We start from the raw sequence: 12885 nt of genomic DNA, 5'->3' as shown, positions 1-12885 counted from the left end.
TAGAGGCCACTTCTCCAAGGTCAAGAAGCGGAAAAACCTACTAGGAAACTACGGTAATCAAGACTGTTACTGACAAAAAAAAAATGGATATATGGATTCATGGAATTAAAAAGAGGATCTTGAAATAGACCCTCACATATAAGTTCAAAAAATTATTGACAAAACTGCCAATACCATTCAATGGAGCATAGAAGTCTATTCAACAAATGTTACTAAGAAAACTGAACATTCACATGTGCAGGAATGAAGTTGGACCCTACCTTGTATGATATGCAAACATTAACTCAAAATGAAACAAATACATAAATGTGAGAGCTAAAACTACAAAATCCTCAGAAGAAAAAAATGGAGAAAAGTTTTGTGACATGGGATTTGGCAATGATTTCTTGAATATGACACCAAAAATACAAGCAGCCAAAGGGAAAAAAATGAATTTATCAAAATTAAAGACTTTTGTGTATCAAAGGATACTATCAACAGAGTAAAAAGACAACCTGTGGAATGGGAGAAAAATCCTATATCATATATGTGTGGCAAACCATATCTAATCAGGGGTTAGTAGCCAGAATATATTAAGAACTCTTGCAACAAGAAAATAACATGATTCAAAAAGGAGCAAAGGACCTGAATAGATGTATGTCCAAAAAGATGTACAAATGGCAAATAACCATATGAAAAAAATTTTCCCCAACACCAGTAATCATTGGGGAAATACAGATCAAAACCATAATAAGATATGGTTTTACTCATGTAAGATGAGTACTATAAAAAAATTAAAATATAAAGTAACAAATATTGGCGAGGATGTGAAAATATTGGGACATTGTGCCCCGCTGGAGGGAATATGAAATGATGCTGCAATCATGGAAAACAGTATGGCAGTTTCTCAAAAAAACTGAAATAGAGTTATCATATGGTCCAGCAATCCCACTTCTGGATTTACACCCAAAAGAATGAAAAACAGGGAAGGCATCAAACAGATACATGTATGTTCATGTTCATAGCAGTATTATTAGCCAAAGCTGGAAGCAATCCACTATTTACAGATGAATGAATAAACAAAATGTGGTGTGTGTTTTATGTTAGGTAAAATAAGCCAGGCACAAAAAGACAAATACTGTATGAACTCACTTATATGAGGTATCTAAAGTAGTCAAATTTATAGACAGGTGGTTGCCAGGAGCTAAGGGGAGCACAGAACGGGAGCTATTATTTAATGAGCAGAGTTTCAATTTTGCAAGATGGAAAAAGTTGTAGAGCTCCATAGTGGTGAATAGTTTTACAACACTGTGAATTTACTTAGTGCTAGAAAACTGTATATTTAAAAATTGTTAAGATGGTAAGGTTTTTTTAAATGGGTGCACCCACGGCATATGGAAGTTCCTAGGCCAGGGATTGCTGTGACCTACCAGATCATTTAACCTACGCACCATGGCGTGAACTCCAAGATGGTAATTTTAATGTTATGTGAATTTTATCACAACCAGAAGTAATTTTTAAAAGCATTAAAGCTCAGGGAAAAAAGCCCAGGCAAAGTGTATACAAAGACATTTATACAAATAAGATATACAAATGGTATTTTCCAGTAAGTACTGGAAAAGATGCTCAACATTATTAGTCATTAGAGAAATGCAAATCAAAATCATAATGAGATAGTACTTCTCACCCACAGCTATAATCAAAAAGACAATGTAAGCTTTGGCAATGCTGTGGAAATCTTGGAACTCTCATACGCTGCTGCTGTGAATGTAAAATGGTGCAGCTTTGGAAAATAGTCTGGCAGTTCCTCAAATGTTTTAAACAAAGTTACTGTATGGCTGTAAAAAGATTATCTAATACATGGCACAAATGAACCTTTCCACAGGAAAGAAACTCATGGACTTGGAGTACAAACGTTGTTGACAAGGGGGAGTGGGATGGACTGGGAGTCTGAGGTTAATAGATGCAAACTATTGCATTTGGAGTAGATAAGCAATGAGATCCTTCTATATAGCACAGAGAACTATATCTAATCACTTGCAATAGAACATGATGTAGGATAACGTGAGGAAAAGGATATATATGTATATGTATGACAGGGTCACTTTGCTGTACAGTAGAAATGACAGAACACTGTAAATTAACTATAATGGAAAAAATAAAAATCATTTAAAAAAAATAAGGCATTCCCACTATGGCACGGCATGTTAAGGATCCAGTGTTGTCTCTGCTGTGGCTCAGGTCACTGCTATAGTTCAAGTTCAATTCCTAGCCCCAGAGCATATTCTATGACTGCAGCAGAGGGGAAAAAAAAGACCACTTGTTGTATGATTCCATTTATATGAAATGTCCATAATAAAAAAATACATAGATAAAAGTGGATTGATTAGTGGTTGCCAGTTGCTAGAGGTTTAAGGGGAAATGTGTGTTGAGTTTCTTTGGGGGGCAATGAATATAATAAAAATCACTGAACTGTATACTTCAAGTGGGTAAATTATGTGGTATATGAAAAATCATCAGAATTAGGTAGTATAGTTGATTTCAGATGGAAGAAAGGAGTAAAGAAGGCTCAAGAATAAAATCATGTGGGAGTTCCCATCATGGCTCAGTGGTTAACGAATCCGACTAGGAACCAAGAGGTTGTGGGTTTGATCCCTGGCCTCGCTCAGTGGGTTAAGGATCTGGCATTGCCGTGAGCTGTGGTGTAGGCCGAAGGCATGGCTCAGGTCCTGAGTTGCTGTGGCTCTTTGCATAGTCCAGCAGCTACAGCTCAGATTAGACCCCTAGCCTGGGAACCTCCATATGCCATGGATTCGGCCCTAGAAAAGACAAAATAAATAAATTAATTAATTTAATTTAATCATGTGAGACATAAAGAAAAAATTGCAAAATATCAGATGTATATACATTAATATCAGTAATCACATTAAATGTGAATGGTCTAAACAAGGGGTTGGTTGGCAAATGCAGCCTGCAATCTAAATTTTGTCTGCTGCTTGTTTTGGTACATACAGTTTTAATGGAATACTCCTATGGACCCTCCATTTACATATTATCTTTGGCTGCTTTTAGGCAACAATAGCAAAGTTAAATGCTTGAAAAAGAGACTGGCCTACAAATCCTAAAATATATGCTATCTTGCCCCTTATGGAAAAATTTTGCTAACCCTGTTCTAAATACACTAATAATCAATGATAAATATTGTCAGACCAGATAAAAAAGCAAGATCCAATCATGTCCTGTCTACAAGAAACAGGCTTAAGATTCAAAGACACAAAATGTTAATAGCTAAAAGATGAAAAAGACAAGACTATACATTCAGTCATAATAATAATTCAAAACGAATCAACTTAAGAGCTAAGACTATACAATTTTTACAGGAAAACATGGAAGAAAATCTTCAGAAACTGAGTTAGGAAAAGATTTCTTAGACACCAAAAAGTATGATCCATTATATTGTGGACTGAATTGTGTCCCCCTCAAGTTCACATGTTGAACTCCTAACCCCCAGAACAGCTCAGAATATGATGAGATAAAACCTTTAAATATCTTTTTTATCCACAACTTAAATAACAAATGAATTCACTAGTTTAATGTTTTGGTCATGTTTATTTATAATTTTTGCCTAATCCATAAAAAATTAATCACAAAAGTATTAAAATAAAAAATGATTTACCATGTATCAGCTAAAATCATCCTGTAGAACACTAACAATATGAATAGCACACAATTAGAAAAGACAGAAAAGTCAGTGGATTATCTACTGACTGAGGGAAAAAAATCTCAAAGTTAATTTTTTTCTTACATTTTATAAAGAATTCTTTTCAGGAGTTCCTGTCATGGCGCAGCAGATGACTAGCAACCATGAGGTTGCAGGTTCGATCCCTGGCCTCGCTCAGTGGGTTGAGGATCCGGCGTTGCTGTGAGCTGTGGTGTAGGTTGCAGAAGCAGCTCAGATCTGGTGTTGCTATAGCTGTGGTGTAGGCCAGCAGCTGTAGCTCAGATGAGACCCCAGCCTGGGAACTTCCATATGCGGTGGGTGCGGCCCTAAAAAAGGACAAAAGAATACTTCTCAGAGATTCTAAAAACAAATGTTATTTCACCTTATAATATATAAAGCTAACATGACTTAGTTGGGAGACTGAGTCTAAAGTTAATTTTTGCTGAATAAATTCCTTAATTTTTATAAATACCATAGTTATAATTAAATAAATATGTATTGTTATAAATAGTTGATTACAGTAGAGCATGATAGGATGGTACAGTTGTCAAGGTTAGATGATTCTAGGGTAACTACAACCATTCTCCTGAGGGATTTGTTTGTTTACATATTTATCTTTTTGGCTGAGTGGACGCATATGGAAGTTACCTGGCCAGGGTATTGATCCAACCCACAGCAGCAACCTGAGGCACAGCTGTGACAACACCAGATACTTAACCCACTGCGCCACAACAGAATTTATTTATTTATTTATTTATAGTACTTCATTTTTTCATCCTAGAGATTAGTTCTCCTGACACTGCACAGGGAACTGAATGATGTGGGCATCATTCATTGGTGAGAAATTATCTTTTTTGTTGTTGTTGTCTTTTTAGGGCCACGCTCACATCCTATGGAAGTTCCCAGGCTAGGGGTTGAATTGGAATTGCAGCTGCAGCCTCCAGTCTACGTCTCAACCACAGCAACACCAGATTTGAGCCGTGTCTGCGACCTACACCACAGCTCATGGCAATGATGGATTCTTAACCCACTAAGAGGGGCCAGAGATTGAACTCGTGTCCTCCTGGATAGTTGGGTTCATTACCACTGAGCCACAATGGGAACTCCTGAGAAATTATCTTTTGACAGCAATGCTTTTAACATAGAATTATTCCCTCTTGGTGATAAATCCAAAAATTTTCAACACTCATCTGACACAAGGTCTTAGTTATGATAGGGTTTGTATCGGAGTGCATGACTTTTAAGTTTGCATCTTAATAGTGGCAATGTATTGTGAACAGCATGTCTTTATGTAATGGCTCATTATTTGGACAAGCTGTCATCTTATGCTTTGGTGGTTTAGTGATAAGCATTTTTATTTTATGGAAATTTCAAAGAAATGGTGTTATCAATAGTGTTTCCAGTGGGAGGGTTGTTGAACAACTAGGTTTTTCAGGATGGTCTAAATGACATGCAATTTCTGTTAATGTTTGACCATATTTACCTTTCCTTTTTATCTACAAGAGAAGTCAGAGGAGTGTTCATGCATAAGCAAATAGAAGCTTCCAGTGTGCATTAGTTGAATTTATTTTTGTTATAACAAACTTGGATCTACTGTTCTTACACTTGAATACATGTGGTTGAAGTCCAGACCCCAGTATCAGTTCATAAACCTTAACTTAGTGAAGATGAGAGTTAGAATTCTCAATACCACTCTTCAAAAAATGTTAGAGGCAACTATTTCATTGTTTCTTTTAATGCCATGCAATATTTGTGTATTTTAGCTCCCTTCCGAATATAAGCTTGCCTCTTTCTGTAAGCTGCCTTTATAGGGCAAAAAGTAGAGTACAAGTGACTTAATAAAATCTAAGATCTGGGGAGTTCCTGTCATGGTTCAGCGGTTAACGAATCTGACTAGTATCCATGAGGACACGGGTTCGATCCCTGGCCTTGCTCAGTGGGTTAAGGATCTGGCATTGCCGTGAGCTGTGGTGTAGTTAGCAGACATGGCTTGGATCCCAAGTTGCTGTGGCTGTGGCATGGGCTGGCCAGAACAGCTCCAACTGGACCCCTAGCCTGGGATCCTTGATATGCCGTAGGTACAGCCCTAAAAGACAAAACAAACAAACAAACAAACAAAAAACAAAAAAAATCCAATGTGTATGAACTATATTTCTATGCATGTGTGAATGTCATCAGTTTCCTTTTTCTCCTTATAGCGTACACACTTCTGAAATCAAAATCCTTGCATTATCCATCATATTATTGTATCATGCAGCTTATAGGTAAGTAAAGAATAATGTTATCATGATGAGAGGATTCATAATCTTTGAAGCAAATCTTTTTAATTATTTTATTTTTTAATCTTGAAAATGCAGAAGATAGATGTTTGTGTGTTGTAAGGTTTGGGAAGGAAAAACAAAAAAACAAAATTTAGCTTCATTAATTTAGAACAGATTAAACAAGGGAGTAATAAAGCTGATGTAAGCAGCTTTTTGGTGGAAGTTTGTTAACTCAAAGGAGATTTGAGAGTTGGAAGTTTTAACTGATCAGTTCCAACTGACAGACTTATAAGTTTGAAAATCAGTATGCCATCATCAGTGAGCAAAATAAAATTTGAATTTTCTCGTACATTTAACTACTATATTATCACACAAGTGCACATATTTTAAACTGATCCTGGACTTCAGTGAAAATAACATAAGTAAAATTCCACAAATGTTAGACTTAGTCCAATGAGCTATGGGCTAATAAATCATTCTGTTGAATACAAAATACTTAAGTCCTCCTGAACTGGTTAAGCAGCTGTACTTCCAAAATACATAAAAATAATGAAAATATAATCAGGAGCATATGAACAATATTATAATAGATCACAGTATTTGCCCCATTTTGTGTGAGTAGTATTAATTTAACAAAGGATTACTGTCATGCACTTAGTACTCTATAAGTCAATACAATACAGTTTTGTTCAACTGGAACATTCTAGTGCACAAAAAAAATCTTACATCTTGATGATATACTATGACTCCTAACTTTTGTGTGTGTGTGTCTTTTTTTTTAGCGCAGCACCTGCACTATATGGACGTTCCCAGGCTAGGGGTAAAATCGGAGCTGCAGCTGCCAACCTACTGTGCCACAGCAACACCAGAGCTGAGCCATGTCTGTAAGCTACACCACAGCTCATGGCAACACAGGATCCTTAACCCACTGAACAAGGCCAGGGATCGAAACTGCATCCTCATGGATACTCATCAGATTCCTTTCCGCTGAGCCACTATGGGAATGCCAATGACTCCTAACTTTTGATGGAAAGAATTGCTAGGCATTTGTCAGAACTGGCATAAAGAACCAGTGTAGCAACTGATAGTCTTTTGAGCATTGTCTCCTTCATAGTTAAAATGAAATCAAATTCAGATGACTATATTTCAAACAGTGACCAATATCAGTTTCTCAAAGATTATTTATATTTTGCTTTTTAAAAATCATGTTTCTTTGGAGTTCCTGCTATAGCACAGCAGGTTAATGATCTGACATTGTCTCTTTGGTGGCAAAGCTTCCATCCCTAGCCTGGAACAGGAGGTTAAGGATATAGCATTGCCACAGCTGTGTAGTAGGTCACAGCTGTGGCTTGGATTAGATACCTGGCCTGGGAACTTCCATATGACATGGGTGTGGCAAAAAATAATAATAATAATTAAAAATTATTTCTTAAATAATTTCATTAGCAGAAATTTCCAAAAAGATTCAAACATATTAAAATGACTTTTGGGAGTTCCCGTCGTGGTGAAGTGGAAACAAATCCAACTAGGAACCTTGAGATTTGAGGGTTCAATCCCTGGTCTCGCTCAGTGGGTTAAAGATCCAGTGTTGCCGTGAGGTGTGTTGTATGTTGCAGATGCGGCTCGGATCTGGCATAGCTGTGGCTGTGGCGTAGGGTGGCAGCAACAGCTCCAATTAGACACCTAGCCTGGGAACCTATATGCCCTGGTGCGGCCCTAAAAAGACAAAAGACAAAAATAATAATAATAAAAATAAAATGACTTTTGCATTATCAGGCTCTGATCTTTAGCACTTTTTAGGGGAAAAGATACATTTCATTATCTTTCATTGGGTTGCTCTATTTCTCAAACGCATGGCCATGGGCATTGGGAATTACCTGAAACTGCGAAAAATGCAGATTCCTAGGTCCGATTATCAGGTCAAATGCTTATTTGATCACTGAAATTTGGAACAAAGAATCTGCATTTTAAACAAATACCATAGATGATTTTTCTCCTTAAAGTTTGGGGGTCACTGGTGTAAGTGGTTTGTAGATTCCCTGATAGACATAGGATTTTGGAGACAAACTGAAATGGCTGCTAACTTGTGTGTTATAGCTGAAGTCTAAGAAATTTAAACAAAAAATTCATTGTGAAAAACACAAACTAGTGCAAAATAAATTCAAATGATATATTAGCATCATTAATAATTGTTTGGTAGAAAACTTTTCAAAATTGAAATTAAAAAAAAATTTTTTTAATTACCAAAATAGGGAGTTTCTGCTGTGCAGGAACAGTGGGTTACAGATCCAGTGTTGCCACAGCTGTGGCAAAGGTTGCAGCTCCAGTTCAGATTCGATCCCTAGCCTGGGAACTTCCATATGCTGTGACTGTGGCCAAAAAATACAAAACAAAACAAACAAGCAAAATTACTAAATAGTTATGAATGAATACTACATGCTATGTATCTTCCCCAAATGTGTATATTATAAGCACTAGGGCTGTGGGTGTGGCCCTAAACGTGATGGCATTTGGAGAGGAAGCCTTTGGGAGGTATAGGCTTAGACAAGATCACAAGAGTGGGGTCCTCATGATGAGATTAGTGTCCTTATAAGAGACATTATTGGGCTTGCTTGCACTCTTCGCCATGTGAAGACAGAGAGAAGGTGGCCATCTGCAAGCCAGGAAGAGAGCCCTCACTAGAACCTGATTATTCTGGCACCCTGATCTTGAACTTCCTGCCTCCAGAACTGTGAGAAAATAAAATTTCTGTTGTTTAACGGACACTGTCTATGGTATTTTCGTTACACTAGCCCAAGCAAAGACACAGACAAACACACGTTTTTAGGGAGTTCCCATTATGGCTCAGCAGGTTAGGAACCCAACTAGTATCCATGAGGATGAGGGTTAGATCCCTGGCATTGCTTAGCAGGTTAAAGGGTCTGGCGCTGCTGTGAGCTGTGGCATAGGTCACAGTCCAAGCTTGGATCCAGTGTTGCTGTGTCATAGGCTGGCAGCTGCAGCTCCAATTAGACCCCTAGCTTGGGAACTTCCATATGCCCCTGGTGAAGAGGAGAAAAAAAAAAAAAAAGTCTATCTGGTTATTCATAAAGTTCTGTCCTATGAATTGGAAACAAATATTAAACTTAAATGGTGTGTCCAATTTTACTCTCTAATGTTACTGTTTTACTTCATTCCAGTGACCCTTTTTTGCTAGTTTACTGTTATTTTAAATTAGAAATATGTCTTGCATGAGACTTTCTTGATGAATTATCATCATATGGAATTTTCATTCCCCTAATATTTATTGGGCATCTACTATATTAAAAGTGTTGCGTGTGATACCAATTTATTTAGAATTTCTCCCAACCCTCAAGAGTGTGTAATCGAATGAGAAAAAAACTTTTACTCAGATCTGCGTTATCTCATTTCTCATTTTGATAGTTTGGGCTATCAAAAAACATAAAAATCTTACGACTGCCTAATATTCTAAATAATACTACATAGCTTGGTTGCAATACGGTATTAAGAACAATTTTAAATGAAGGAAATCTGGAGTCCAGTGGCGAGTCTTTGGGCGAGTCACAGCCTCTCCCTCTACACCTCAGTACCTCTACCTATACTGCTCCATTATTCTGCTTTTCCCATATCCCGAATCTAAAAAGATGATCGGAATAAAACCTTGCACTTGATCAGAGGCATTGAAATACTTGCAAAGGATTCTAAAGTTGGAAAGGACCAAGACAGCAGAAATCCCCAATGAAGGTATTCAGCGGACGGCTAGTCCCGTGAGGTTGTAGAGATCCAGCAGGTCAGAAATCGATGGCCACCAAGCAGAGTGTTTTCGTTTCATTTTTTTCCTCCAAGCGTTGTAGCGGGAGGTCGCTGGTCCTGGGGGTGGCACTCCAACAGCAGAGAGGCGAGCTGAAACCCACTCCTCGACGCTCCCTTCTGCTCTCCCCTCCTTCCTACAGAAAAATGCGTTTCCAAGCAACGGCGGGCCGCGGCGTCACTTCCTGCCATTTAAACTCAGGTCCCCACCCCTCGCCGCCCCTTCTCCTCGCTTCCACTCCCCCTCCCCTCAGTCGTGGGCTTCCTTCTTGGGTCCAGGGCTCGGGGAGGGGGCGGAGGCCCGGCAAGCCGAGCGGCCCAGAGGCCGGTGGGCCCCGCGCACCTGTTGTTTGCAAGCGCCCGCAACCCTTCGTCCCGCCCTCGGCCGGCGGCGGCTGCAGGGGCGGCGATAGAGGTGGCCCGGAGCAGACCCGGCAGGTGGCCGAGCGCGAGGTCCGCACCACTGCGGTGCGGGGACGCGATGGCGGCGGCCGAGCCCGCAAGCTCTGGGCAGCCGGCACCGGAGGGCCAAGGGCAGGGCCAGCGGCCGCAGCCGCCGCCGTCCCAGGCGCAGCCCCCACCCCCGCAGCAGCCACTCGGGGGCGGCGGGGGCGGCAGCAGCAGGCACGAGAAGAGCCTGGGGCTGCTTACCACCAAGTTCGTGTCGCTGCTGCAGGAGGCCAAGGACGGCGTCCTGGATCTCAAAGCGGTGAGCGTAGGAGGCGGGGAGGGGGCGGACTTCAGATCCTGCGGCCGGGGGAGAAGCCCATCCCCTTGCCGCGTGGGTCGGGGGACGTGGTGTGAACGCTCCGCGCGGGGATCTCACGACCTGAGCGCAGTGGCCACGTGGCCTGCGCCCAGGCCCTGGACTTCGGGATGGGGGGGAGGGACGAGGGACCAGGATGGCCCGGACCAGCCGCTTAACCAATGGGGCCCGGCGCCGCGCCGGGCTCTCGACAAAGAGCCCAGGAGCTCCAGCGCGCGCGCGTGGCTTCTGTCTCGGGGCGCGGAGACCCGAGGACGACTGAGTGCCCTTGCTGCTCCGCGTCCACCTGTGGCAGAGGCACAGAGGGTATCTGGGCGCTTTGCCCAGGACACCGTCGGGATTGATTTTTTCCTGTTGGGCATTGTTGGTTTTAATAGGCGATTCTAGCTTAGACCGTGATCAAGTTGTTTAAACAAGCCAGCAAATAAGCAAACAAAACCCAGTTTTGCCACCTCTCCTGGATGAAACAAAATAAAGTGAACTCTTCATAGCCCTCCCTGTTAAAATAATGGTAGTAATTAAAAGAAAAAACTTCTTCCTTGTATATTTCTTTTTATCATTTTGGTGACTAAGAGGGGTATTTGATTTGTGACTTAGAAGGATCTGATATAGATTTCTAAAAATGAGATTTGCCGTCACACGGAAAGGGGATGTTTTATAACTTTGATGCAAGGAGAAGCGCTCAGCAAACTCCTATTTCATGAGATCTTTTACTGCAGTTGAGTTCGGAATTTTCAAACCACAACATACATCAAAAGCCGTTCCGTTAAATAAAATGACCTAACCGTTCCAGTCAGGGTTTGGAAGGATTCCATAGCGCTGAGAAACAAGAGATGTGATCCCTTGAATTAAAATTCAACCAGCGCACCATGTTTAAGTAAAAACTAAAGCTTTAAAAACAAACAAAAATTACTAATGAATCAGTAATTACTGTAGACGCCTCCTAGGCACTACCCCTAAATCTGGGGTTAACACTGAGAATTGGTCCCAGCACCTATGGAAGTGCCAGGACCACCGTACCTAGCTTGAGAGGATGACTGCAATCCTCAAGGCTATGCTTAGGGTAACAGAAGCACCGTCTGAGTAGGACAGCATCTTCTAGTACTCCTTGACCTGAGACTAAGACTCACAGAGGCCAATTTGATGTCCTTTGCTAGAGGTTCTCATCTGAGGACAGTCTGGGAGGTGAGGTATGTCTTTGAATGTCCTCTCCTTTCCCTGGGTGTAGTAAGTGTTGCGTAAATGACTCCTGAATTACCGAAATTGTTCTACTTCATACAAATAAGGCACGATGCACATATTTTGCATTTGGGGAAAAGTTTCTACTATTTTTTTTGAAGTATTACTCCTGAAATTTTCCTGCACTTTTAGAAATACTTGTTTTCTTTTTTTCCCCACTCCCTCTCCTTCCCTCTCTCCCTTAAAGTGCTTTATGACATGTATGTATTTAAATTGTGAACTAAAATGGATTTTTGTTTAAAGAATTTCATAGGAAGTCATGAGGTCATCTTTGAAAGACAGGGATGTTTCCAAACCTACCTTGCAAACTACTATTTGAAAATCTAGGGAGTTCCCATCGTAGATCAGGGGTTAGGAGATCCGACTAGTTTCCATGAGGTCAAGGGTTGGATCCCTGGCCTTGCTCAGTGGATTAATTAGGTTAAGGATCCAGTGTTGATGTGAGCTGTGGTGTAGGTGGCAGATGCAGCTTGGATCCCATGTTGCTGTGGCTCTGGGGTAGGCCGGTGGCTGCAGTTCCTATTTGTACCCCTAACCTGGGAACCTCCATATGCTGCAGATGCATAAAAGATAAAAAGACCAAAAAAAAAAAAAAAAAAGGCTAAAATTCAGGGAGTTCCCTTGTGGTTCAGTGGGTTCAAGATCTGGTGTTGTTGCTGCTGAGGCTTGGGTCACTGCTGTAGCGTGGGTTTGACCCCTGCCCCGGGAACTTCTACATGCTATGGGTGCAACCAAAAAAAAAAAAAAAAAAAGCCTGTGACTCCAATAAAGAATCAGGGAAGTTTGGGGTTTTCCAGATGCAACTGAATTCTGAGGGGCTGACTTTTGAGAGCTTTTCTCACAGCTTGCCTTGGAATATGATGGAAATTTGTCCTTGCTTTCCCCTAAATCTTTGGCTTCCTCCTGTTTCATCTGTGGCCAGATTTTGCTGTCCAGAAGTTTACAGAGGCAGTGAGTGGGAAGTAAAGTTTAATATTTCCTGATAACATTGTTTCATTCATCCTGGAATTTTCCTAAAAGTTCAGAGGTTTCTGCAGTAATATTAGGTCTCATTGTATTAATGATTTTTTTACTTCAGTCCAGTAAATGAGACCAGTTTTTCATTCTTT

General features: G+C 40.6%; 1 protein-coding gene across 2 annotated transcripts in view; it reads left to right on the top strand.

Annotated features, from left to right (window-relative positions):
• The window catches only part of E2F5 (E2F transcription factor 5), a 34219-nt gene continuing 31488 nt past the window's right edge, over window positions 10155-12885 (top strand). For both annotated transcript variants that reach the window (XM_005662996.3, XM_001924905.5), the window contains exon 1: window positions 10155-10480. In XM_005662996.3, coding sequence (XP_005663053.1) covers window positions 10253-10480 — 228 coding nt within the window. In that variant the 5' untranslated portion in view covers window positions 10155-10252. The remainder of the gene's footprint in view (window positions 10481-12885) is intronic.

The sequence above is a fragment of the Sus scrofa genome, chromosome 4 (genome assembly GCF_000003025.6).
Source record: "Sus scrofa isolate TJ Tabasco breed Duroc chromosome 4, Sscrofa11.1, whole genome shotgun sequence".
Lineage (NCBI taxonomy): Eukaryota > Metazoa > Chordata > Mammalia > Artiodactyla > Suidae > Sus > Sus scrofa.
Note: the sequence above shows the minus strand (reverse complement) of the source record. Positions and strands in the feature narration are given on the sequence as shown.